At 41.7% G+C, this 26,821-nt stretch overlaps 1 protein-coding gene across 5 annotated transcripts in view; it reads right to left on the bottom strand.

The window, feature by feature from the left end:
* The window catches only part of rai14 (retinoic acid induced 14), a 325,587-nt gene that overhangs the window by 87,629 nt on the left and 211,137 nt on the right, over window positions 1–26,821 (bottom strand). For 4 of the 5 annotated variants that reach the window (XM_068031268.1, XM_068031277.1, XM_068031259.1 and 1 more), the window contains 4 exons: window positions 24,976–25,040; window positions 22,538–22,595; window positions 17,737–17,807; window positions 7,543–7,649 (listed from right to left, as the gene is read on the bottom strand). In XM_068031268.1, the coding sequence (XP_067887369.1) occupies window positions 7,543–7,649; window positions 17,737–17,807; window positions 22,538–22,595; window positions 24,976–25,040 (301 nt within the window). The remainder of the gene's footprint in view (window positions 1–7,542; window positions 7,650–17,736; window positions 17,808–22,537; window positions 22,596–24,975; window positions 25,041–26,821) is intronic. The other variant, XM_068031295.1, reaches the window with a different exon arrangement.

The following is a 26,821-nucleotide window of genomic DNA, read 5'->3' as shown; positions in this document are numbered from 1 at the left end:
ATCTTTTGCCCAAAACCTTCAAACTGTGTGCTCTAGTCCTTGTACCATTTGTTAACGGGAACAGCTTTTCCTTGTCTAGCTTATCTAAGCCTGTCATAATCTTGCACATCTCTATTAAATCTCCCCTCAATCTCCTGTGTTTTAGGGAGAACAAACCCAGCTTTTCTAACCTAACTTTGTAACTAAAATCCTCCACCCCCAGAACCATTCTGGTATATCTCCTCTGCACCCTCTCAAGGACCCTCACATCCTTCTTGAAGTGTGGTGACCAGAGCTGGATGCAATACTCCAGTTGAGGCCTAACGAGAGCTTTATAGAGGATCAGCACAGCTTTCCTGCTTTTGTACTCAATGTCTCTATTTATGAGCCATAGAAACCATAGAAAAGTTACAGCACAAAAAGAGGCCATTCAGTCCATCATGTCTGTGCTGGCTGAAAAAACTAGCTGCCCATTCTGATTCCACCTTCCAGCACCTGGTTCATAGCCTTGCAGGTTACAACACTTCAGGTGCATGTCCAGGTACCTTTTAAAAGAATTGAGTGCTTCTGCCTCCACCACCGATCCAGGCGAATTCCAGACATCCACCAACCACCCTCTGGATGAAAAAGGTTTTCCTCAAGTCCCCTCTAATCCTTCTACCAATCACCTTAAATCTGTGCCCCCTGGTAATTGAGCTAGGGGAAACAGGTCCTTCCTGTCTATTCTATCTAGGCCCCTCATAATTTTGTACACCTTAACTAAGGCACCCCGCAGCTCCTCTGTTCTAAGGAAAACAACCCTAGCCTATCCAGTCTTTCCTCATAGCTGCAACTTTCAAGTGCTGGCACCATTCTTGTAAATCTCCTCTGCACTCTCTCCAGAGCAATTATGTCCTTCCTGTAATGTGGTGACCAGAACTGTACGCAGTACTCCAGCTGTGGCCTAACAAGGGTTTTATACAGTTCCAGCACTACATCCCAACTTTTGTATTCTATACCTCAGCCAATAAAGGAAAGCATTCCACTTGCCTTCTTCACCACTTTATCTACCTGTCCTGCCCCCTTCAGGGACCTGTGAACATGCATTCCAAGGTCTCTCACTTCCTCTATCACTCTCAATATCCTCCCATTTATGGTGTATTCCCCTGCTTTGTTTGCCCTCCCCAAATGCATTACCTCACACTTCTCCAGATTGAATTCCATTTGCCACTTTTCCGCCCACTCAACCAAACCTATCATTCTGGAGTCTACAGCTATCCTCTTCACTATCAACTGCACGGCCAATTTTTGTTTCATCTGCAAATTTCACAATCTTGCCTCCCACATTCAAGTCCAAATCATTAATATATACCACAAACAGCAAGGGACCCAACACTGAGCCCTGTGGAACACCACTGGAAACTGCTTTCCATTCGCAAAATTATCCTTCAACCATTCCTCTTTGTTTCCTGTCACTGAGTCAATTTTGGATCCAACTCTCCACATTCCCATGTATCCCATGGGCTTTTACTTTTCTGACCAGTCTGCCATGTGGGACCTTGTCAAGTGCCTTACTACAGACATATGAAGTCCATGATCCCATATGCTTTACTAACCACTCTTTCAATGTGCCCTGTCAACTTCAAAGGTCTATGCACATGCACCCCCAGGTCCCTCTGTTTCTGAACACTCTTTAGAACTATGCCATTAAGTATATATTGCCTCGCCCTATTCCTTCTGCCAAAATGTATCACCTCACAGCCATAAATTTACCGCTGGAGGTTGCCAACAAAGTGGCAGTTTTTTTTTTCTTTTTAAACGTACCTTAATGTACAGCCACAAGGAACAGCAATGGTCCTGGAAAAAAAAAGAGTTACAGTCCCAGGGCTGCATTTTCCCATGGGCTTCGGGACCCTGACATCAGGACTAAATGGGGGTCTCGAGCCCACACGTGTGAGCAACAAGACCAGCGACGCACTCTTCCAGGAGGCGACCTATTTGGCTCCCTCCACACTTGACATCCTGTTAAGGACAGTGGGAGGACTCCCAAGGCGAGTGGCCCAATCAGCAGGCCAGCAGCTCTGGAGCCTTGGCAGCCCCACCCGGAGACAGTAGGCACTGCTAAAGCAGGTCAGGGACTGTGAGGGCTCCTCAACATGGAGGCCTCCTTGTTGGCTAACACAGAAGAGCTGCAATGAAGACTCCTGGAGTTGGTAAGGACATCGGGGAGGAGGGGAAACCTCTCCACAGGATCGCAAGCAGCCACAATTGCAACATTTCATCCATGCAGCCCCAACATTGGGGCATGGAGCCTCTGGATCTGATAGCCACACCACCCCTCCCCTTGCCCCCACCCCCGCAGCAAGCCACACTGCCAGAGGTAAAGTTCCAGCGACGCAGCAAAATCACCTCTATTTGAGGCCTTAACCACCCTAGTTGCTTGTCCACCTCCGTGGAATGGAAAATGGATCCTGTTACAGCCCAACCCTGGGAAAGTTCTGTGATGACGGGTATGCGTTGGGGAGCTGGCTCAACACAGCTCCCCCTATATTCCTGTCCCCTGCTCCACCACAACCCCATCTCCACGTCAGGAAAATCCAGCCCCCAAGTTTAATACAGTGGGGATGTAAGATGGAGGAAGAGGAAGAGTTTGCAATGTGACATATTTGGAGTTTAGGCAGAAAAAAGGAGAAAAGTTCAACAGTACTGGCCATTGCATTAATAAACAGAAGATGCTAAGAAAGACTGCAACAGAAAGAAGGGGATTCAAAGCTAGTTATTACACCAATTGAATAACAACTTAAAAGTTTTTTCTTGTATTCGCTCCAGGAATACAAGAGATACAAAGTTCCCCAAGCAATAAGCAAGTGTTGGATGGATACGGCCATTAAAGCGAATTACGAATAGTTCAGGCACAAACAAATGTTTGGCACGCAAAGGAGAAAGAGTTTCTTAGAGGTATGCGGTAAATATAATGGTTAGATTTAGGGTTATAGTTACTTTCTGCCTAAACATACAATGCTAAGAAGTTGGTATTGCAAGAGCAACATAATGGCACACCAGTTTGGCAGCCTGGACAAGTCCAACATGTTTGTGACACTCCAAGAAGTTTCCAATATCACTGAAGGATAGTGCCAGAAAACACATATATAGAGCATTCTAACGCAGCTCTTAGCAGTCAGTAGAAGTGTACTAACAGAAGCCTGAGAATATCTCGTCGCCCATCCTCTCAGCTGTGGAAGGCCCAAGTTGCAAGGCAAGACCTTTTTTTACAAAAAGAATCACAATTACTCAATTCTTAAATCTGTGGTTAACTTCCTCTTTTTTAAAAACATTTTTCTGTTCCACAACTCATGACAATCTATAAAGTTCCTCCAACCTTCAAATCATAACTCTCTCATCCTTGCTTGCTATTCTCTATTTACTTCTTTTCTCAGAATTTGAGTCCACAAAGTATTGTGTCTAATCAAAGCAAGTTAATCATATTACAGCAATCTGTTAATGATTAACCTTTTGAGCCACTGTAACCCTCCTCCTTTTGTTGTGCCACTCAACCACCAGTGAACAATTTTATGTACTATACTGTTCCTTTCTGAATAACACAACATTCATCTGTCGCTGCTGGCGTACCAATATCCAGGTGGCATTACATGAAAGCAGTGAAAACATAGTTTAAGCCAACAGTGGCCATATGCAGCTCCTTACCCCTTGCAAACCGGTCTTGAATTTCAGGCAACAAAGTCCTACGGGTTTTTTTCTTATCGGCTGGTTTGTCTCGTGGGAATTTTGGGAAGTTTGAAAAGAACTGTCTGTAATACTGTTGTGTCATTGGTAAATAAATTCTAAATCAGCATACTAATATTCCTTCATCTCAGCAACTTGAAATACATATAAATTAATGAACAAAAGAATTTATGTGCCCTCACCACTCCCGACCCTCTGATGCTTCATGGCAAAGTACCTAGGTGTGCCATGAAAACAGCAAGGTTGCATAACCCCCAGTCTAAGCTACCTTTGCAAATACACTTGGAAAGATCCAGGAAAAGGTTACCTAACTGAAAGCATCACAAATACTACATTTGTTACCTGATAAAGAGTTTAAGCTGAATTGTAACCTTAAAAGAATGACAAGCAAAACTTAATACAGTATGCCAATCTATTCATAATTACAAATAGTATGCAATTCCCGATTATTGTAACATATGGCAGATTAATATGGGTCTGTAACTGAATTGATCAAATTTTTGCTTGTGTGACTGCCTCATCACTAAATGCTGTCCAATATGAATGTACAAGGATGATATTTCAAAAAGGCATCCATCTACATGAATAGATGCTTGGTGTATATCACTCTATTGTTAGGCCGGGAGGGGAAAACAATGCCTTTGAATAGTTGGCACAAAATACAGAAGAATTTGATTATCTCTGATGCTGTATCACATCTTGTCCTAACCTCAGAAATTCAATATTTCAATTGCCTCCTGGGAACAGGATGAAAAGAAAATTCGCGAACACTGGACAGCATTAAAAGGAGCTGCCTGTAACTTCAGGCTAGAAGATGGATTTAGTTAGCAGGCCCTGTCAAAACAAATCCAATAAACATTTGACATGAAAAGGAAATGTACATTTAATATTCTGAATATGGACTTTTCTTGCCAAACCGTTCACATTCTCGGTCTGCTTTTAGTTCAGCTTGCTTCTATCTTTCAACTTACAGATTGGACAAATTATACTTGTACTTTTGTCACGATTCCTTTCAATTTGTAAGCTATAGCCCTCCAGCTCTGTTTTGCTCACATTTGTCCGTAAACCTTTGGTTGCAATTACACAGCAGCTGATTTTCTTTTTCTATAGCTTCCTCTCCTCTTTGCCACCACTTTCTCGATTCTATTCCTTTCTCTCTCACATACTTATCTTTTTGTTTTTAATTCATTCATGGAGGGCATCCCTGGCAAAGTCAGCATTCACTACCCATCCTTAATTTTCCTCGAGAAGATGGTGGTGAGCTGCCTTCTTGAATACAACTGAGTGGCTTCCTAGGCCATGCAAGGGTCAACTACATTGCTGTGGTTCTGGAGTCACATTTAGAACAGACCGGGTAAGGGTAGTAGATTTCCTTCCCAAAAGGGCATTAGCGAACCAGAATCAATTATTGATGCTACCTTTATATTCCAGATTAATTTCATTCATTGAATGAAATTTGAACTCATGTCTCCAGATGATTAGTCCAGTAATAACCACTATGCTACCATACCCCAGCTTCCCCTTAAATACATCTCAACTATGCCATGTGGTTCTAAGTTACACTCTGAGTAAAGAGATTTCGCCTGAATTCCTTATTGGATTTATTAATGACCATTTATGGCCCCTAGTTTTGGCTGCACACATACAAGATTTACCAATTGTTGAGAAGTCACCAACAAAATCGAGAAAAATGATGACCTACATCAGTTTGGTGGAGACCGGCACTGCACCTCTGGTGATGTAGGAGAAACCAGTCTGTGCCATTAAAACATCAGATACACCCAATCTACACAACATCACTGCAACCAGCCCGGGCTTCCTCCAATGCCATAGTATAATATAGATACATCAAAGGATTCTAAGAATGTTTAGACAGAACAGTTTTCTATTAGCATTGCAATGCTATCATTAAAAAAAATGTTTAAAACACAGGTTTACAGCTCAATTCACGTTCTCTGGAGATCTAAATTCTCCTAAGTTCACTACTAAATATTGTCAGAGAAATATAGAATTTGGTCTTTATAGGTACTATACATATTTACAAGTCACCAATGGAAGATCAGATTGGCTCTGAAGCAGTACTGCACAAATCCTTTTTACTAAGTCATTTAACTCCAGAAGCACCACTTCCCTCAGATTCAATGCTGCGACAAGATGACCCTGAAAATACAAAGCAGCTTTGCCACTGAATTACAGCAATATTATACCATGCGTTTTCTACAGCATGACATCTAGTGTAAAATATTACACAATACTTTATATTTTCTTGCAGCATTAAAACACTAACGCACTACTGCTGATAGCTCCATTCATTATTTTTGCCTATTCTAAGGTGGCTGTTCAGGTTACACATTTATAAAAGGATAACAACATTTTTATTGAATTTTATGGGTGAGTCTATTAACATTTATTTAGTAAATGTTGATCATTGTTCACTCTCAGAAGCTACATATCAAGCATTTTAAAAAGACAATATTTCCAGATTTGTCCTCTTCTATATGCAGGGAGCTGTTTTATCAAAATAGCAAAGGACTTCAGCATGAACCTTTTCTTTCCTCCCCCATGTTGCTCAAAGTGCATTTCACCACTCTCGCCTGTAATGTTATCTGGCCTGTAAAGCTCATTTAACCACTCTCAAACTTCACTTCCTCTGTTCCTCCCCTGCTTCACTACCATTTGGTTGCAAAACAGGCTGAGGAGAAGCCATGAAATATGATCTTCATGATTGAAATGGAAGTGTCCTTTGACAGCCAGAATAAACCCAATCTTCTGATTTACAGATTTTAAATAAATTTACCATACAAGTAGTGAAATCCCTATGAGTATGCAGGCATCAGTTAGACCTCATTGAAAAAGAGACTTCAAAGTGATCTAACTAAAGTTTCCAAGATTCTGAAGGAAAATTACAAAGCTGATTCAGATGTACTATTCACTATTTCAAATGCCATGGTTATAAATTTGAAAATTAGCAAGTTTGGAGTGAGAAGAGGATCATGGAACATTTTTTCCAAAGGCTAATACAGGTGTGAAATGAGTTACCAGGGAAGGTCAATGAAGCTGACAGTATAAATGGGAAGAAGAGACAATTAGTAGGGCTTCTAGTGAAAGAGAAGAGATTGAATAATGGTGAAGACAGGTAAGTGAGGTTAATTAAAAAGGGATATTTTGTGGGAGGTTAAAGGCATTTTACTGCTCCAAAAATGCTTGCATTCTTACATTGCAATTGATGCACTACTAGTTAAGACAACTTTTAAAAAATAAAGATAAGCATACTTCAATACATCGTACTTACAAATATCAGTATCTTGCAAAATTATTTGCATTATAAACAACATTTTATATAGAACAAGCATTAATTGTTATAAGTCAAACAATTCTACCAGAATGACCAATTACAAGTACATAATTACAAATTGGAGATCTGTGTTTAAGTCACAGATTCTTAAATCTGCCTGGAATGTTAAAAATGAGCGCTCCCAGGATCTCATTGTGTTTCCTGGAAACACATCGCTTACTGCTTGCTCTGTGGAGATACAGTATGCATGATGGCAATGACATGTACAGTCTAACACAAGCTGATGTACAGAATTCAATTTTTATAATGAACACCCAACAAGATCATATCAGTTATCATGAATTGTCTTTAATTTCTATATATTTAGTGCAGTTAAGCTGATATTGCTTTAGAACGTAATTGCATCTGGCTGCAGAGATATAATTAACTGCTTTTGGGAGGATGAGGATGGGGAAAGGGTAAACCAAAACTAGCTAAATCTCCAAAGCTGTAAAATTGTGATTTTAAAAACGATACACATATTTAGAATTAATTCACCATATTACCTGCCATTCTTGTCTCTTGCATCAATATCTGCTCCTTGGTCTATCAAGTAATGACACACCTCAGTATGGTTGCTCTGTGCAGCCTGGATCAGTGGTGTAAAACCTTCCTAGAATTCCAAATAAATGCAGGGTTCCAGAGAAAAAGAACATAATATCAGCTCTGTGCACCAATAAGATCATTCCACAAATATTTTAACTTCGAGCCAATTGAATTTGAAATTAAAAGCCCCTCAATGGACTCAAGAGTGTGTAATGAGCCAAACTGACCAGGCTATTCCCAGCTTCAATCGCCAGGGGTGTGCTAGGGTTTCTTGGTGCCATGAACAATCAAGTATTGCCTCGACTCAACTCAGCGACTCAATTTTCCTCTGGTATTCAGCTCTTGCACTCGTATATACCACAGCTGAGATGAGATCTGTAGTTAAATAGATCTGATAGAATCTGAACTGAGTGCAAATAAGCTGGTTATTGGTGAGTAGGTGTCACTTGAGGGAACTATTTATGGCATCATCCATCAGTTAGCTGGTGACTGGGAACAGCATTATAGAGTGATGATTGGTCGAGTCAGATTTGAACTGCTTTTTGTGAATAGGATAAGTCTGTGCAATTTTCCTCATTGGACAAGTAGATGTTAGTGTCATAGTCACATCCCGCAGTGTAACTAAGGGAATATCTACTTCTGGTCGACAAGTCTTCAACATATTTTTGTGTTTTTGGGATCCTTAAGGGGGAGGGGGAGCAGCCCCAAGTCGTGGTCCACATAGGCACCAATGACATAGGTAGGAAGAGAGATGGGGATTTAAGACAGAAATTCAGGGAGCTAGGGTGGAAGCTTAGAGCGAGAACAAACAGAGTTGTTATCTCTGGGTTGTTGCCTGTGCCACGTGATAGCGAAGCGAGGAATAGGGAGAGAGAGGAGTTGAACACGTGGCTGCGGGGATGGTGTAGGAGGGAGGGTTTTGGTTTCCTGGATAATTGGAGCTCTTTCTGGGGTAGGTGGGACCTCTACAAACAGGATGGTCTTCACCTGAACCAGAGGGGTACCAATATCCTGGGGGGGAGATTTGCTAGTGCTCTTCGGGGGGGTTTAAACTAATTCAGCAGGGGAATGGGAACCGAAATTGTCGTGCCAGTGTACAGGATGTTGAGAGTAGTGAGGTCAGGGATAAGGTTACAAGGACGCAAGAGGGCACTGGCAAGCAAGAACTTGGTTTAAAGTGTGTCTACTTCAACGCCAGGAGCATCCGGAATAAGGTGGGTGAGCTTGCAGCATGGGTTGGTACCTGGGATCTCGATGTAGTGGCCATTTTGGAGACATGGGTAGAGCAGGGGCAGGAATGGATGTTGCAGGTTCCGGGATTTAGATGTTTCAGTAAGAACAGAGAAGATGGTAAAAGAGGGGGGGGTGTGGCATTGTTAATCAAGGAAAGTATTACAGCGGCAGAAAGGACGTTTGAGGACTCGTCTACTGAGGTAGTATGGGCCGAGGTAGAAACAGGAGAGGAGAGGTCACCCTGTTGGGAGTCTTTTATAGACCTCCGAATAGTTCCAGAGATGTAGAGGAAAGGATAGCAAAGATGATTCTCGACAGGGGCGAGAGTAACAGGGTAGTTGTTATGGGGGACTTTAACTTTCCAAATATTGACTGGAAATACTATAGTTCGAGTACTTTAGATGGGTCTGTTTTTGTCCAGTGTGTGCAGGAGGGTTTTCTGACACAGTATATAGACAGGCCAACCAGGGGCGATGCCACATTGGATTTGGTACTGGGTAATGAACCCGGCCAGGTGTTAGATTTAGATGTAGGTCAGCACTTTGGTGATAGTGATCACAATTCGGTTAGGTTTACCTTAACGATGGGCAGGGACAGGTATATACCGCAGGGCAAGAATTATAACTGGGGGAAAGGAAATTATGATGCGATTAGGCAAGATTTAGGATGCGTAGGATGGGGAAGGAAACTGCAGGGGATGGGAACAATCGAAATGTGGAGCTTATTCAAGGAGCAGCTACTGCGTGTCCTTGATAAGTATGTACCTGTCAGACAGGGAGGAAGTTGTCGAGCGAGGGAGCCGTGGTTTACTAAAGAAGTTGAAGCGCTTGTCAAGAGGAAGAAGAAGGCTTATGTAAGGATGAGACATGAAGGCTCAGTTAGGGCGCTTGAGAGTTACAAGCTAGCCAGGAAGGATCTAAAGGGAGAGCTAAGAAGAGCAAGGAGAGGACACGAGAAGTCATTGGCGGATAGGATCAGGGAAAACCCTAAGGCTTTCTATAGGTATATCAGGAATAAAAGAATGACTAGAGTTAGATTAGGGCCAATCAAGGATAGTAGTGGGAAGTTGTGTGTGGAATCAGAGGAGATAGGGGAAGTGTTAAATGAATATTTTGCGTCAGTATTTACAGTAGAGAAAATGTTGTCGAGGAGTATACTGAGATTCAGGCTACGAGGCTAGATGGGATTGAGGTTCACAAGGAGGAGGTGTTATCAATTTTGGAAAGTGTGAAAATAGATAAGTCCCCTGAGCCAGATGGGATTTATCCTAGGATTCTCTGGGAAGCTAGGGAGGAGATTGCAGAGCCTTTGTCCTTGATCTTTATGTCGTCATTGTCGACAGGAATAGTGCCGGAAGACTGGAGGATAGCAAATGTTGTCCCCTTGTTCAAGAAGGGGAGTAGAGACAGCCCTGGTAATTATAGACCTGTGAGCCTTACTTCGGTTGTGGGTAAAATGTTGGAAAAGGTTATAAAAGACAGGATTTATAATCATCTTGAAAAGAATAAGTTCATTAGCGATAGTCAGCACGGTTTTGTGACGAGTAGGTCGTGCCTCACAAACCTTATTGAGTTTTTCGAGAAGGTGACCAAACAGGTGGATGAGGGTAAAGCAGTGGATGTGGTGTATATGGATTTCAGTAAGGCGTTTGATAAGGTTCCCCACGGTAGGCTATTGCAGAAAATACGGAAGTATGGGGTTGAAGGTGATTTAGAGCTTTGGATCAGAAATTGGCTAGCTGAAAGAAGACAGAGGGTGGTGGTTGATGGCAAATGTTCATCCTGGAGTTTAGTTACTAGTGGTGTACCGCAAGGATCTGTTTTGGGGCCACTGCTGTTTGTCATTTTTATAAATGACCTGGAAGAGGGCGTAGAAGGGTGGGTTAGTAAATTTGCGGATGACACTAAGGTCGGTGGAGTTGTGGATAGTGCCGAAGGATGCTGTAGGGTACAGAGGGACATAGATAGGCTGCAGAGTTGGGCTGAGAGATGGCAAATGGAGTTTAATGCGGAAAAGTGTGAGGTGATTCACTTTGGAAGGAGTAACAGGAATGCAGAGTACTGGGCTAATGGGAAGATTCTTGGTAGTGTAGATGAACAGAGACATCTTGGTGTCCAGGTACATAAATCCCTGAAGGTTGCTACCCAGGTTAATAGGGCTGTTAAGAAATATATGGTGTGTTAGCTTTTATTAGTAGGGGGATCGAGTTTCGGAGCCACGAGGTCATGCTGCAGCTGTACAAAACTCTGGTGAGACCGCACCTGGAGTATTGCGTGCAGTTCTGGTCACCGTATTATAGGAAGGATGTGGAAGCTTTGGAAAGGGTGCAGAGGAGATTTACTCGGATGTTGCCTGGTATGGAGGGAAGGTCTTACGAGGAAAGGCTGAGGGACTTGAGGCTGTTTTCGTTGGAGAGAAGGAGGAGGAGAGGTGACTTAATAGAGACATATAAGATAATCAGAGGGCTAGATAGGGTGGATAGTGAGAGTCTTTTTCCTCGGATGGTGATGGCAAACACGAGGGGACATAGCTTTAAGTTGAGGGGTGATAGATATAGGACAGATGTCAGAGGTAGTTTCTTTACTCAGAGAGTAGTAGGGGAGTGGAACGCCCTGCCTGCAGCAGTAGTAGACTCGCCAACTTTAAGGGCAGTTAAGTGGTCATTGGATAGACATATGGATGAAAATGGAATAGTGTAGGTCAGATGGTTTCACAGGTCGGCGCAACATCGAGGGCCGAAGGGCCTGTACTGCGCTGTAATGTTCTATATATTCAGGATTTTATCAGGACCCATTGGGGCTGTGTCCAGTGTACTCAGTTGCTTCCTAATATCATGCAGGATTGACTAAATGAACTTGACATCAGCATCTATGATAGTGGGCATCTCAGGAGGAGGCTGAATAGTCCACTTGGTAATTTTAGCTGACGATGCCTGAAAACATTTCAGCTTCATCTCTTGCACTCACATGTTGACTCTACCATTGTTGATGATGGTGATGCTTATGGAGCCTCCTCCTCCTCTTACCATTAGTTGCCTGCTTGTTCACTTTCATTCTCCATTGGATGTGGTAGGGCTACAAAGCTTTTCTGCTACTGTTGGTTGTGAGACTATTTAGTCTTTTGATATCCAACAAGGTGGCAGCCTGTGTGGTAGTTTAACTAAGTTGGTGCCTGGTCCTACTCCTGGCATGCCCTTCTACATTCCAAACTAAAACAGTGATAATCTCCTGGCTTGATAGTGACTGAAGGAAGGAAGGAAGGATGTGACGGGCAACAGTTTTGGACTGCTAGATGGGTCCTTATTATGGCATAAAGAGAATTGTGTCAAGTGCCACAATGGAAACGTTCATCATAAGAAGTGCAGTGGTCATTCCTACCAATGCTATTGTGGACAAGGATGTCTAGGATAGGTAGGTTATTGAGGAAATTGCTGAGGAGCAGCAGCCTGAGGTAGGGCTGATCGAACCAAGAACAAGTGTATTGCAGAAAGTACTGCAGCAGTTCAAGAAGGCAGTTCATCACCACCTTCTCAAGGACAATTAGGGATGGGCTATAAATGCTGGCCTAGCCAGTGACGCCCAGATCCCACTAACCAATTAAAAAAAAAATGCAGAAAGAAAAGTTCCTCCAGGACGCTTAGATTGGAGGAAAAACAAAAATGCTCTTACTAGCGGGAGCAAGCAGCAGATAACACAAATATTAGAAAATGAACAAGCAGATGCAGAGGTTTATGGGATAGAGGATGATGACGAAAGATCCAGTCATTGATGAGCAGGCATGGGAAATAAACCAGACACAATCAAGGGTCTTGATGACTGCATGAGGGAAAACCTCAGTTAAGGGAAATTTCAAAAGCCTGGAGGCAGAAATTAATAACCAGATTTCTTTTTCAGATTTGAAGGAGTTCAAACTTAAACAGCAACATCTCAAGTTGCTAATACACCTGTACATTTCCAGTACTTTGTTTTGAATTCAGATTTCCAGCATTAACAATTCTTCTTTTCATGTCAACTGTATAATCTTTTTTAGCTTTAATATGAGTGTTTATTAAGGGATGCTGGGTCTATCTTTGTGCTGCTGGACATAATGTCACACTTGACTGCAGCTTACCCGAGTTAAGTAAACATTACTGTTTAAAATAAGTACAATTTGTGTTAAAGTTTGTCATGTTCCACAGAAAATGAATACAATATCATTGTTCAGATGAAACTGTTGAGCAATTAACCATTAGGAATAAATACAAATCCAGACCAGGAATTCATTAATCTCAAATTTGGATTGTCTATCGCCTATGCCAAAACTAAGCTTTTGAATGTCAAAACTTGCACATTTATTTCTTTTGGAATTTTTTCTTCTACATTAGATAGATTGGCAAAATTATGTGCCAAAGCAATCTTGTAGGGCTTTTAGTTCAGTCTCACGGGTTCAGTTTTAGAAGCATAAAATTTCAGTTGATTAAGAAAACATCAGTTTAAAATTGGCAGGAGATAGAAGACATCATGTTTTCCACCATAAAAATAGATTGATCAGATGATTCAAAAACTGCTAATCGTTCAGAAGGTTTCAAGTGTTTAATCATGCTCCTGCAATATGTAGACATAATATTCAGCACAACAAATGGGCATTTAAGGATCCACTGGAAAATATTGTAAGCGGCACCTATTAAAGACTTACAAGACCTGTTAACCTGGGCTGCATCGTGTGTACCAGTATGTAACTAACAATTCGGGTTAATTTTTAAAAATAAGGATAAGGCATTCTTAATTTTCTCCCTAGCCCTCAGAGTATACAAGGTTTTCTCATAATATACAAACAGAAAATGCTGGAAACACTCAGCAGGTCTGGCAGTATCTGTGGAGAGACAAACAGAGTTAACGTTTCAAGTCTGTGACTTCTCATCAGATGCTTTCTCATTCTGTACTGATCTACATGAGTTATCCAAAGCAGATTCTCCCCAAGGACTCTTTCTCTTCTTCTACTGAAGCACTTGAGCTTTGCTTAGTTGCATCCCACAACATGACTGCGATCAAGAGCACAGAAGAACAGTGTTTCCTTATTGCATGGTACCTTGCATTCATATTTTGTTTGCAAAATTAAATTTTCTTCACAATTCTGAGTAGAATGTAAATTATAGAATCTCTCCAGGCAGCATCAATATGGAGTCATATAGCATATAGAAACAAAAACCCGAAAAGCAATTCTCCCAAGTTTACAGTATAAGATTGTGATTTTTGAATTATGTAAAAGAATGTCTTGATTATGTGACATAAATGCAATTAGATTTTTAAATAATAAAATAAGATATCCCATCAATAAATGACCAGCTGCTACTATATTCATGCAAGGGCTACGAAAGGTCTTAAATAGATCTCAAATAATTAGGCTGAAAAACAGTTCTATACACACAGTGTATATTCTCTTCTTGAGCAGGAACAGGTAACCAAACAGAATAAAATCCCCTTGCGGCCAAGGAAACAAAAAGCTTTTTGAAGAGAAAAGCTTTCTTTCATTTGAAGGTTTTGTGGATTTTGTGGAATCTATTCACAAATGCATTATTAAGTTTCTACAAATATTTCATAGCTATTTAATGTGAACATTCTATAGGAATGAATACTCAAGTGTCAATTTTTTTTCTGTGCATTTTAGATCCAGACTAGTTTGGTAACATCTTAGTATTAATAAAATCTAAATAAGCTTAGGAGAATTTTATGTACCATGTTAAATGAAGCATTTCAATATTTGGTCTGCCACAGATAGATCATTCAAATGGAGACCACACATGCATTTTATATCAGTAAATCAATGCATGCTGTGATTGCTACAGTAATATCATAACAAGTAATCTAAAAGCTTAACTGTAAAATGCATCTGTTTTATCTGCCACGTATTTCATCAAGAAAACAGACAGAAGTATTCTAAAGTATGCATAAACATTTATAGCCACTCCAGGCGCTGCTTCACAAACCACTGACCACCTCCAGGCGCGTATCCATTGTCTCTCGAGATAAGGAGGCCCAAAAGCATAAACATCCTAACTATTTAAATTGAAACACTTCATCTCAATCATCTGTAAGAACTGAATCAATCTGTCTTTTTAATTTGAGATAATATTCCCTTTTAAGGCATGGCTGTATTGAATTGAATTTTCTTGAAAGCAATTGTATGAAGGTAAAAGTACTTAAATGCTTTATTGTACGAAGAATATCTTTTTTCTGAGTAACTTCCTGATGACTAATTTTTTGTTCAACTGTTCCAACTATTACTAGATGTAACCTTTGTCAGCTCAATTTTGTATCCATTTCTAACTATTATGAATTGGCAATGCATTGCAGGAAATTAGCAAGCATAAACAACTTTAAATGAGACCGTAGATGTCATTGGTGGAAAACAACCAGCCTGGGTGAAATAGTGAAGATGTCAAGATACACAAATATTATGGGGAATGTTGCTCAGTTGCCTTGGGGAATGGATCAAAGGAGAAATTTTGCTGAATGTTCCCTTTGAAAATGAAATAAATTGGGTAGAGTCTATAAAAGGTTGTATATCGTGTGTGGGAAGTACAGAATTGACCAGCCAGATTGCCTTTGTGATTCTATTAGTACTTTTTTTAATGGAGTGCTGCAACCAAATTCTTACGTATATCATTACAACATAAAAGTATATCCCCAGAGTAAAAACAAACATTCTGAAACAATTAAGCTATCTACACATATCAGGGAATCTCCCACAAGCATATATAATTTTGTTGCATGCAATGTATAATATGAGAGTTAGTGGCTGAATAGCTTAAATTGGGGGAGAAATTAGTTTGCGTCATTTTCTGGGGCTGATGGCACAGTTGGCCCACTGATGTCATTGAGGAACGCTGCCTTCCCCATGGAGAAATCGACATAGTTGGCGTAACACCAAATTAATTTTTTCCCCCATTGCATTTCTATTTGAGTATCGTGGGTATTTTCACACTCCGCATCCATGATTGCGGGCATATTTGTACATTTTGTGCTATTCAGTGAGTAATTTTCCAGGGTGTAATAAAGAATGTATTATAAATAAAGAATTTATAATGTGTTGGTATATTTTGAGTTTGCCAGGGATAAAAGAAATGTTGTACAGAAATATATAGATGAATGTAAAATATAGATATGATATGGAAATGGAAGCAAAATGAATCTAATTGAAAAAGATGAAAACGCACACTGGCACATGTTATATAGTGGTCTTACAAGCACCAGCACACCCTGTGAACAATTAAAAGGAAATAGTACTGAAGTGTGTGCATATCACGCAAATACCTCATCAGAAAAATGTTTTAAATTTTGTACTTATGTTAGTTTCTGTGCTTGGGGTAAGGGTTATGTTTAAGTTGAATATTTAACATTGGGAGTCCCATGAGACAGGAAGTTGGAGCACAACATCTAAAAAAACAGTTTCCACTTAGATAAAGGGAGAATGGACTTGTGTTGGAGATTGTTATCGAATGGGAAGTTGGATGTATGATGGTGAAGCACTATCATGATAGGCATTTTCATGAAGGTCAGATCAGTGGTGGGGCAAAGATGCAAGCGCATCCACAGGACGGATGCATCAAACATATTGGAAGAAAATGGGGAGTGGTAAGAGCTGACAGTAAGCCTGGACCTGGCTACTCCAATCAATAGTGAGCGAGTCGAGAAGAGGTTGGGCACAGGTGGTTAGGGTAGTGGAAGAGATAAGGGGCTGGCTCATAGAATCGCAACTATTAAACAGATTTCTTCAGTGTTGAGGTCGGGTGGGGGTGGGGGGGGGGGGTGCCTCTGCCACACAGGGAGGACACCTTGTAAAACGAGGCGCCCTTCCTGCGGGCTAGGGGCAGGGGAGGGGGTGGGGGGGGTGGGGGGGGAGTGCGTCCAATCTTTGGCCCATGGAAAGCCCCGGACAATTCACCTCACAGGAACTCCCTCCCCCAGACTTCACAACCACCCACCCACCCCGCCGGGGCCTTCCAGCATGGCCCCGGCAACTCCACCACACTTATCGGAGATCTGCGGTTTCAGCACTGGGCCTGGATCCAAGGCCTCTGCAGTACCGGCAATGGCTACCGCTCCCAGTGATGATGCTGATTCTGCTGAGCTGCCAACCCTGTGATTGGCCAGCAGCTCTTAGAGGCAGGATCTGGGATCCCTGTCTTTAAAGGGATGGAGATCCCGGAGCCAGAAACTTTGCCTTCGGAACAACAGAGGATTGCGCCGGGGGATGGGGCGAAAAGGTTGAGGTGGGGTGCCCCCGCCTTTTCTTTCTGGTGTCGGGAGCCCCAACATGGTTGCTTGGAGTGGTGAAGGAGAGAGTTACGAAGGATAATTCTTCCCTTTCATTCTGTAGTACTAAAGGTCAATATGGTTTTCAAAATATAAAAAGCCTTACTTTATTTAAACAAGCACTGCTGTTTAAAAAATACAGAGGTTTCCATTGCAAGGTATTTCCTATCTGACCATATGCTACAAAAAGCCAAGATTCCTGCTGTCAGAGAACTATTTTTGAAGTATTCAAGAAATTTAAAGCCAATTCTTGTTCACAGGAGTCCAGGTGGGATGGCACCATGAGTACACAGCCATAGACCAACGACTAACTTGAAGCCACAAGTTAGTAAGACTCTGAAATAGCACCATGTACAGAAGCTGAAGGGCTCAAGCAACGGTAAGAGAAATGAAAAGATAGTTTCAAGCTCAACAGAAAAACATGGCCAAAATATGCATAACAGTTACAGGACGAGCATGAATTACTTGAGACATTTAATATATATATTTATAAAGTAATACGTAATATATTTATTAAGTAACAAGATCAAATTATTCAAAAATTATTCAAAAATTGTGCAGTTGGTTTCTATAAAAAGTATTTGCATTGCTTAATAGAAAACTGAAAGATACAAGGTGGATACATACTGCGTCTTTGATATTAATAGGGCACTTGTGTTCGCACAGCAGTTGAACAATGGAAATAGAACCACTTGCAGCTAGAAATTAAAAAGTGAGTTATTACTATGTCCTTATATATCTCATCAGTTTAATTTATAAATTGTTTAAAAATCTTTTTATTTTATACCACAAGTATAAGATTGAAATCGATGATAATTTTTTCTTCAATAAAATTGTGGCAATTTTTTTTCAATAAAATTCACATTTTTAATATTGGAAAATATCCAAAAGCCTGTATTTGTCCAGGGAACTCAACCAAGGAAGATGATGCAATCCAGGCAATGGTAAAAGAGGATGTAATTCAGACACTAGAAGGGTCTAAAATTGATAAGGAGGACGTATTAGATAGGCTGTCTGTACTTAAAGTGGATAAAGCAGCAGGACCGGAAGAGTTGCATCCAAGGATACTGAGGGAAGTGAAGGTGGAAATCGCGGAGGCACTGGCCATAATTTTTCAGTCTTCCTTAGACTCGGGGTGGTGCCAGAGAACTGGAGAATTGCAAACGTTACACCCTTTTTCAAAACAGGGTGTAAAGATAAGGCCAGTCAGTTTAACTTTGGTGGTGAGGAAATTTCTAGAAAGAGTAAATTGGGACAAAATTAATAGTCACATGAACAAATGCGGGTTAAAGAAAACCAGCATAGATTTCTTAAGGGAAAATCATGTTCGACTAACTTGCTGGAGTTTTTTTGAGGAGGTAACAGAAAGGGTTGATGAGAGCAATACAGTTGATGTGGCGTACATGGACTTTCAAAAGGCGTTTATTAAAGTGCCACACAACAGACTTGTGAGCAAGGTTATAGCTCAAGAAATAAAAGGGACGTTGGCAACATGGATACAAAATTGGCTGAGTGACAGGAAACAGGGAGCAGTGGTTAATGGAAGTTTTTCGGGCTGGAGGAAGGTTTGTAGTGGAGTTCCCCAGGGGTCAGTGTTGGGACCCTTGCTTTTCCTCATATATATTAATGACCTAGACCTTGGTGTACAGGGCACAATTTCAAAGTTTGCAGATGATACAAAACTTGGAAGCACTGTGAACTGTGAGGAGGATGGTGTAGAACTTCAAAAGGATATAGACAAATTGGCGGAATGGGCGGATAGCTGGCAGATGAATTTCAATATAGAGAAATCTGAAGTGGTTCATTTTGGTATGAAGATCAAGGAGACCCAATATAAAATAAAGGGTACAATTCTAAAAGGGGTGCAGGAGCAGAGGGACCTGGGTGTATATGTGCAAAAGGCATTGAAGGTGGCAGGACAGGTTGAGAAAGCAGTTAATAAAGCATACAGTATCCTGAGCTTTATTAATGGGGGCATAGAGTACAAGAGCAAGGAAGTTATGTTGAACTTATCCAAGACACTAGTTTGGCCTCAGCTGGAGTATTGTGTCCAGTTCTGGGCACCGCACTTTAAGAAACTTGTGAAAGTATTGGAGAGAGTACAGAAAAAAATCACGAGAATGGTTCCAGGGTGAGGAATTTCAGTTATGAAGATAGATTGGAGAAGTTAGGACTGTTTTCCTTGGAGAAGAGAAGGCTGAGAGGTGATTTGATAGAGATATTCAAAATCACGAGGGGTCTGCACAGAGTAGGTAAAGAGAAACTGTTCCCACTCATGAAAGGATGGAGAACGAGGGCAAAATTTGAAGCAATGGGTAAGAGAAGCAAAAGTGACATTAGGAAAACACGCAGCGAGCGGTTAAGGTCTTGAATGCACTGCCTGAGAGTGTGGTGGAGGCAGGTTCAATTGAAGCATTCAAAAGGGAATTAGACTGTTATATGAAAAGGAAGAATGTGCAGGGTTATGGGGAGAAGGTGGGGAAATGGCACCAAGTGAATTGCTCTTTCAGAGTGCAGACACGATGGGCCAAATAGTCTCCTTCTGCGCTGTAACAATTCTGTGATTCTGTTAAGGCATGCCTTAAAGGAGGAGAGCGAGGGAGAGAGGCGAGAAATTTAGGGAGGCAATTCCAGAGCTTAGGGTCTAGGCAACTGAAGGCATGGCCACCAATGGTGGAGCAATTAAAATTAGGGATGCTCAAGAGACATTACAGAGATAAGGTGGAGCGAGGCCATGGAGGGATTGCAAAACAAGGATGATAATTGAGGCTTTGCTTAACCGGGAGCCAATCGAGGTTCATGAGCACAGGGATAATGGGTGAATGGGATTTGGTGCAAGTTAGGACACAGGCAGCAGAGTTTTGGATGACCTCAAGTTTACAGAGGGTAGAATGTGGGAGGTCGAACAAGAGTGCTTCAGAATACTCAAAGGTCTGGATGAAGGCTTCGGCAGCAGGAGCCGAAGGAGGGTAGAAATAACTGATCTTCGTAACCACACAGAAATGTGGTTGAAAGCTCAACTCGGGGTCAGATATGACACCCGAGTTGCAAACAGTCTGGTTTAGCCTCAGACAGTAGCCAGGGAGAGGGATGGAATCAGTGATGAGGGAGCAGATTTTGTGGCAGAGACTGAAGACAATGGCTTCAGTCTTCCTAATGTTTATTTTGTGGAAATTTCTGCTTATTCAGTACTGGATGTGGGACAAGCAGTCTGAATATTTAGAGAGTGTGGCGGGTTTGAGAGAGGTGGTGGTGAGGTACAGCTGGATGTTGCAGCGTACATGTTGAAACTACTATTGTGCTTTTGGATGATGTCGCCGTGGTACAGCAGGTAGATGAGAAATAGGAGCAGGCCAAGGATAAATCCTTGTGGAACACCATAGATAACTGCGTGGATGGGAAGAGAAGGCATTAATAGCGATTCTCTGACTACGATTAGATAGATTAGAATAGAACCAGGCAGGTGCAGTCCCATCCAGTTAGACGACAGCAGAGAGGTGTTGGAGGTGTGATCAACCGTGTCAAAGGTTGCGGAAAGGTCGAGAAGGACAAGGAGGGATAGTTTGCCTTTGTCACAGTCACATAGGATGTTATTTGTGAGCAAGATAAGAGCTCTCATCAGTCTCCAGCAGCAGCCTCATCAATAAATGCCATTACGGCCACGCAACCACATTGGCATTTTAACCTTCTCCTCAGCAGGGTGCCTTCTTTGTGGCTAGGTAAAACTGTTACAAAGCTTGCGAGGCCCTCCAACGTAAATTAGAACAAAACTTTACTTAGTTCAGAGTGCTCCTCCTGGTTCCACAAGAAAAATCCAGCCTGCTGTTTCTCCTATCTTACCCCTACCCCACCCCCCTCACCCTCAAACGTCAGGAGACCCTTGCAATACTTTTCCATCTGATTTTCATCCACCCCAGTTGGTCAGCTGCCACTTTGTGGCCAATATGGGTGAGCAGCTGACCGGTGACTTATAAATAAGATATTGACTTTTTGATTCAATTTGATTGAATTTTTTGAGCATGTGACCAGGTGTGTAGATGAGGGTAGTGCAGCTGATGTAGTTTACATGGATTTCAGCAAAGCCTTTGACAAGGTCCCACATGGGAGACTTATCAAGAAAGCAAATGCACATGGGATACAGGGTAACTTGATAAGGTGGATTCAAATTTGGCTCAGCTGTAGGAGACAGAGAGTGATGACTGACGGCTGTTTTAGTTACTGGAAGCCAGTGTCCAGTGGCGTACCACAGGGATCTGTGCTGGGTCCCCTATTGTTTGTCATTTATATAAACGACATAGATGACTATGTGGGGGGTAGGATCAGTAAGTTCACGGATGACACAAAGATTGGCCGAGTGGTTAACAGTGAGGTTGAGTGTCTTGAGTTACAGAAAGATATAGACGGAATGGTCAAATGGGCAGAAAAGTGGCAGATGGAATTTAACCCTGAAAAGTGTGAGGTGATACACTTTGGAAGGAGTAATGTGACATGGAAGTATTCAATGAATGGCCTGACACTGGGAAGTTCCGAGGAACAAAGGGACCTTGGTGTGTTTGCCCATAGATCCCTGAAGGCAGAAGGGCAGGTTAATAGGGTGGTGAAAAAGGCATATGGGACACTCGCCTTTATCAATCGAGGCATAGATTACAAAAGCAGGGAGGTCATGTTGGAGCTGTACAGAACTTTGGTAAGGCCACAGCTGGAGTACTGTGTGCAATTCTGGTCGCCACATTATAGGAAGGATGTGATTGCACTGGAGGGGGTGCAGAGGCGATTCACCAGGATGGTGCCTGCGATGGTACATTTAAGCCATGAAGAGAGGTTGGATAGGCTTGGGTTGTTTTCGCTGGAGCAGAGAAGACTGAGGGGTGACCTGATCGAGGTGTACAAGATTATGAGGGGCATGGACAGGGTGGATAGGGAGCAGCTGCTCCCCTTAGTTGAAGGGTCAGTTACTAGGGGACACAAGTTGAAGGTGAGGGGCAGTAGGTTTAAGGGGGATTTGAGGAAGAACTTTTTTACCCAGAGGGTGGTGACAGTCTGGAATGCACTGCCTGGGAGGGTGGTAGAGGCAGGTTGCCTCACATCCTTTAAAAAGTACCTGGATGAGCACTTGGCACATCATAACATTCAAGGCTATGAGCCAAGTGCTGGCAAATGGGATTAGGTAGACAGGTCAGGTGTCTTTAATGCATCGGTGCAGACTCGATGGGCCGAAGGGCCTCTTCTGCTCTATATTATTCTGCGATTCTGTGACTGATTTTAATTCCACTGAAGACTCCGGCACAGGAATGCCACCGCTGTTGCCGGAGGTGATAAAATCAACCTTACAGTGTTCCTGATGCATATCAGAGTACTTAAAGAATAGAATTTCACCCTTCAGTCATGAAATAAACAATGTATTTAAAAGATAGATAATATTCATTACCTGCATGGTGCAAAGCTGTTTTCCCATTGCTATCAGCACATTCCATAGGACATTTGTACTATTAAGAAACAGTGAGAAGACAGAAATTTGATTGGACTCTAGTCTAGAACTTTGGATACCATAACAATGTTAGTTAAGAGACAATTTATATTTCTTTCATTAGTCTGACATTACATCCTGCAGGATTTACCTCCCACATATGATGGATATGATACAGCAGAGAGGGAAAAAACCCTAGACAGAGTGAGCCTTTTTCTTGTAAAGGTAAGCAATGCAATGCTCAATTTACTCAAGTACTTAACCTTTCAAGGCTATGATACTTTAAACAACTTCAATTGCAAGTCAAATGTATGAGGTTACCAATAAGTTTTGAATGTTGACAATGATTAGTCCCAAATAAGAATTAAGATTTTACTAAAGAGATTCAGGATTACAAAATTCTAATTCCACAGAGTAAGAAAGCTACACAATGTTTTCAATTTTGATCATTTTTATCCTCATCCTGAAGAAGAAAAACTAGTCAAAAATTATGACAATAGCGTTACTGTTTACTAGCTTCAAAAATAAATGGCAAACTACATGAATATTGGAAGACGGGCTTTCAGCTGCAGTGGGACAAACGGGCACCGTTTAACGAGACAAAAAAAAACTAACCATGTTTCCATCTGGATGAAAGACAAAGAGATCCCTATGTACTCAGTGCATCTAATGCCATCTTTACATTGCACATCTACAGCTGAAGCCAAACCATCTCTTCCCTCATGCCAACCCTAAAAATCCTTAAATTGTCAGTACCAGGTCAACCTTACAGACCTCTGTGTGCAATCGTGGCATTTGCAGTGCAAGTTCAGATAATAGAGTAGCTACCTTCTAGTTGTAATGAAAACTCTCAGGCAGCCTCCTATACTGACACTTCTGTTTTGTTACTGATTAAAGAGTTATCTAGCCTCTCTGTTTTTCTGGTTCAGAAAGGACCAGCTGTACAGGAACCAATGTAAATCATACACTGTGAGTTTGAGCAGCATACACATAGCTATACCACCCACTTTAAAATCAATGAGAGTGGGCTGATTAAATAAGTACTCCTCATTTGCACTGTTACAGAATCTAGTTTGATTAGAGACGATACCCAGGCAACTTATTTTTTTGGAAGAAATAGTTTGTCCTTTTAGTCTGTTTTTGTTTTCTCTGCATTAAACACTGGCATTTAGCAGTTGTAACTACTTGCTATTGTCAATGCTTGCATTCAATTTATTTACATTAGCATGTAGTGAGGAGGAAGTGCCATAAAGCCATATTAAAACAAAATCAACTATACTTTTAGAAGAGTGCATTTTACACAGATAATGAATTTTGATTCCAATTACTGTTTTTCTGTTTAAAATCACAGATGCTAAGCCCTGTCTCCATCTTCGTTGGTCTTCTTTTCTTCCAGACTCATCCAACAAGCTTGCCTTAACAGAAAGGATGGTTCAGAAGAGAGAAAAGTGGAGAAAAGCAAAAAGTTAAAAAACAGATCGGAATGATCAGTACAGTCATAATACAAGGATGAAAACAAATGAATTAAAATAGATGTATCAAGCAGGAAAAAAAACTTAAAGGAGAAAGCATCAGTTTTGATAGAAAATAAGGAAAGTGACAAAAGGGAGACAATAACAGAGACGGAGATGAAAAGAGGGGGAGCGAGAGTGGAAAAAGGGGCTAGAGATAAAAAGAAAGGGAATGGAAAAGAGAGAAATGGTGGGAGAGAGAAAGAGTGGGAGAGTGAGGGGAGTGGGGGGGGGGGGGTGTCTATGCAACCTGGATGACAGCGTTGGAGAACATGCTGGTAGCCAGGAGAGGGTAGAAGGGCAGTGAGTGAAAAAGGGAGAGCAAAAGAAATGGTAGCAAGTAGGAAATATGGAGAGACAGAGAGCAAGAGAAAGGGAGAATGAGGAAATATACAGAAAAATTACCTTAAAAATGCTTTTTCAGAAATATCATTGTCTAGAAGGTTGTAATTTGAGCATGAGTGAAACTAAGAACCTGTATTGGAACTGCATTTGTAAAAGGGCCACATGATAAATCTCTCAAACATCATTACAGTTACTGAAATATTCTCTGATGTGTGTGGCAATACTGGAAAATTCTAAAGTCTGTTACTATATTGGAAATCTCTTGCCCAATTGGAATTTATCAGAACAGATTAAGTAACTTTCCCAAAATCGACGAAACAATATTCCAAAAGTTTTTGCCTTGTGTTTTAAAATGTTATTTAAAAAAATCAGCTGCGATAGGGGCACATTACAAGTAATCCAGCTCCCATTCAATATTATATTGCATTTTGTATCACTGCTCTGTCAGACGAATGCTGGTATTCCATAGTCTGTAACCTTGGAAGTTAAAAGCCATTACTTAAGTTATAAACCACAGATGACAAAAACACGAGTCGCCACTACCTGAAGGATCTTCTTCACACAATCTTGGTGACTATTTTTTGAAGCAAGGTGCAAAGCATTGTAACCTACAATTCAAACAGGAAGGGAAAGAGTTAAAATTCTTGCACCCACTCCTATTTTTTAAACTGCAGATATAAAAATGCCACTTAAATATTAGCTCCTCAGCTTTATATGTACAAAGTGAAGTTATGACTTCTAGTCTGAAGTGCTCTTTGTAGCCAAAGGTGGTTATAAATCTATAGCTAAAAATAGCTTATACTGGCAGACAAGAACATAACCCAGAACATAACATGCATTTCTTTTTTTTCTCTGATCCAGCAACCTCCCAGCAAGAATGTCAGTAAAACTCATGGAATCCAAAGGACTGTAACAGAATAAAGAAGTGCCCTTTGGAAGAAATTAAACTGATAATAGATCAATTAAATGACAATTACGATTGAAATTAAAGGAAAAGTTGCTGAGCTGGAAAACCAATACAAGTAGTGGACACTAGAAACAAGCGCATCAGTCAACATCGGAAAGACAAGGATGGAATAACATTTAGTGTGTTGACCCTGATCAAATCTTTAAAATATTCAGCCTATAGGTATGAGCTGAGAAAAGACCCTGATTTGTTATGAATATTCACCCTCAGACTGGCAGCATAACCAAAATAATTCCAGACTCCTTTGGCTGGCCATTTAAAGTTCTCAGCTCAGACAGAATCAAGCTGGAAAATATTAGTAAAGCAGAGATTTTGCTACAATATTCCAATGGAGATTTCTCTAGGATGCCCTGAATGGAATTTTGAAGATATATTTTTGCAGGCACAGGGCTGACAGCGGCCGTAAAAGATGGTGGCCCGCATGCATGGGTTTTACTCCACGGAGCTGGCACGATCTCATATGCGGCGGTTCATTAACATGGCTGGGGTGGACCCCGCCCACTGATGACGTGGAGGGGGCAGGCGAGCCGTTCCCAGCAACGGCAACCGACACCACTGCGCAAGTGCCAGTGCCATTTCTAAAGGGCTTCACGCCCTTTAGGTGCATTTGCATTTTTTAAGTCAAAGAATGTGGAAATGTGCAATTGAACATGGAATTACATTTTCACTCTCCTCACCCACACCCCCAAGGTAGAATCAATTCATTAACTGGACATTCCCCTCAAAAAAAAACTTTTATGCAGATCCCGACCTTCCCCCCCCACCTTCAATAACTTTAACCCTCAACCGCTTCCCACCATCCCCCCCACCAATCCAAAGAATTTGACCCTGCACCCACACCTCCCGCACTGGGAAACTTACCTCCTCCTCCCTCCCCACAGAATTGCGCCTCATTTACCCGGATGGGGAAATCGAAGGCGTGGCAGTGCCGGACGCCGGGATGAAGATCGGGACGGCACTTCGGGAGGCGATGGGAACTTCATTAATGCAGGTGAGTTAATTTATTTGAATATTTAAATTACAGTCCCATCACCAAGCGGCGGGGGGTGTGGTGGAGGGGGTGGGGGGGGGGGGGGGGGTGCACCACGAGGCCTCACCGCTGCTGGCAAGACTGGGACAGGCCCTGCCGTCATCGAGGTCTGTGGCGGGTCTCATCCGGGGCAATCTTCATGCCCCCCAGCCACGGATCCAGACATCGAGGCCCCTATAAAATCCCAACCACACAATTATGTACAGTTTTAAAATAAATAAGCCTTTAAGATTGGTAGAATAAAACAGTGCTACAGCATTGCGGGACTGTGCACTAGTACCCTCGATTCCTCTAAGTAGCAGTAACCTTGGCCACCAAGTTGTGGGATAGCACTTAATTTGTTCATTGGTGTAATCTTCTTCCCAGATGGTTGACTGCCATGGATTTCCACC

The sequence above is a fragment of the Heterodontus francisci genome, chromosome 1 (genome assembly GCF_036365525.1).
Source record: "Heterodontus francisci isolate sHetFra1 chromosome 1, sHetFra1.hap1, whole genome shotgun sequence".
Lineage (NCBI taxonomy): Eukaryota > Metazoa > Chordata > Chondrichthyes > Heterodontiformes > Heterodontidae > Heterodontus > Heterodontus francisci.
This window is presented reverse-complemented; position numbering and strand designations above follow the sequence as displayed.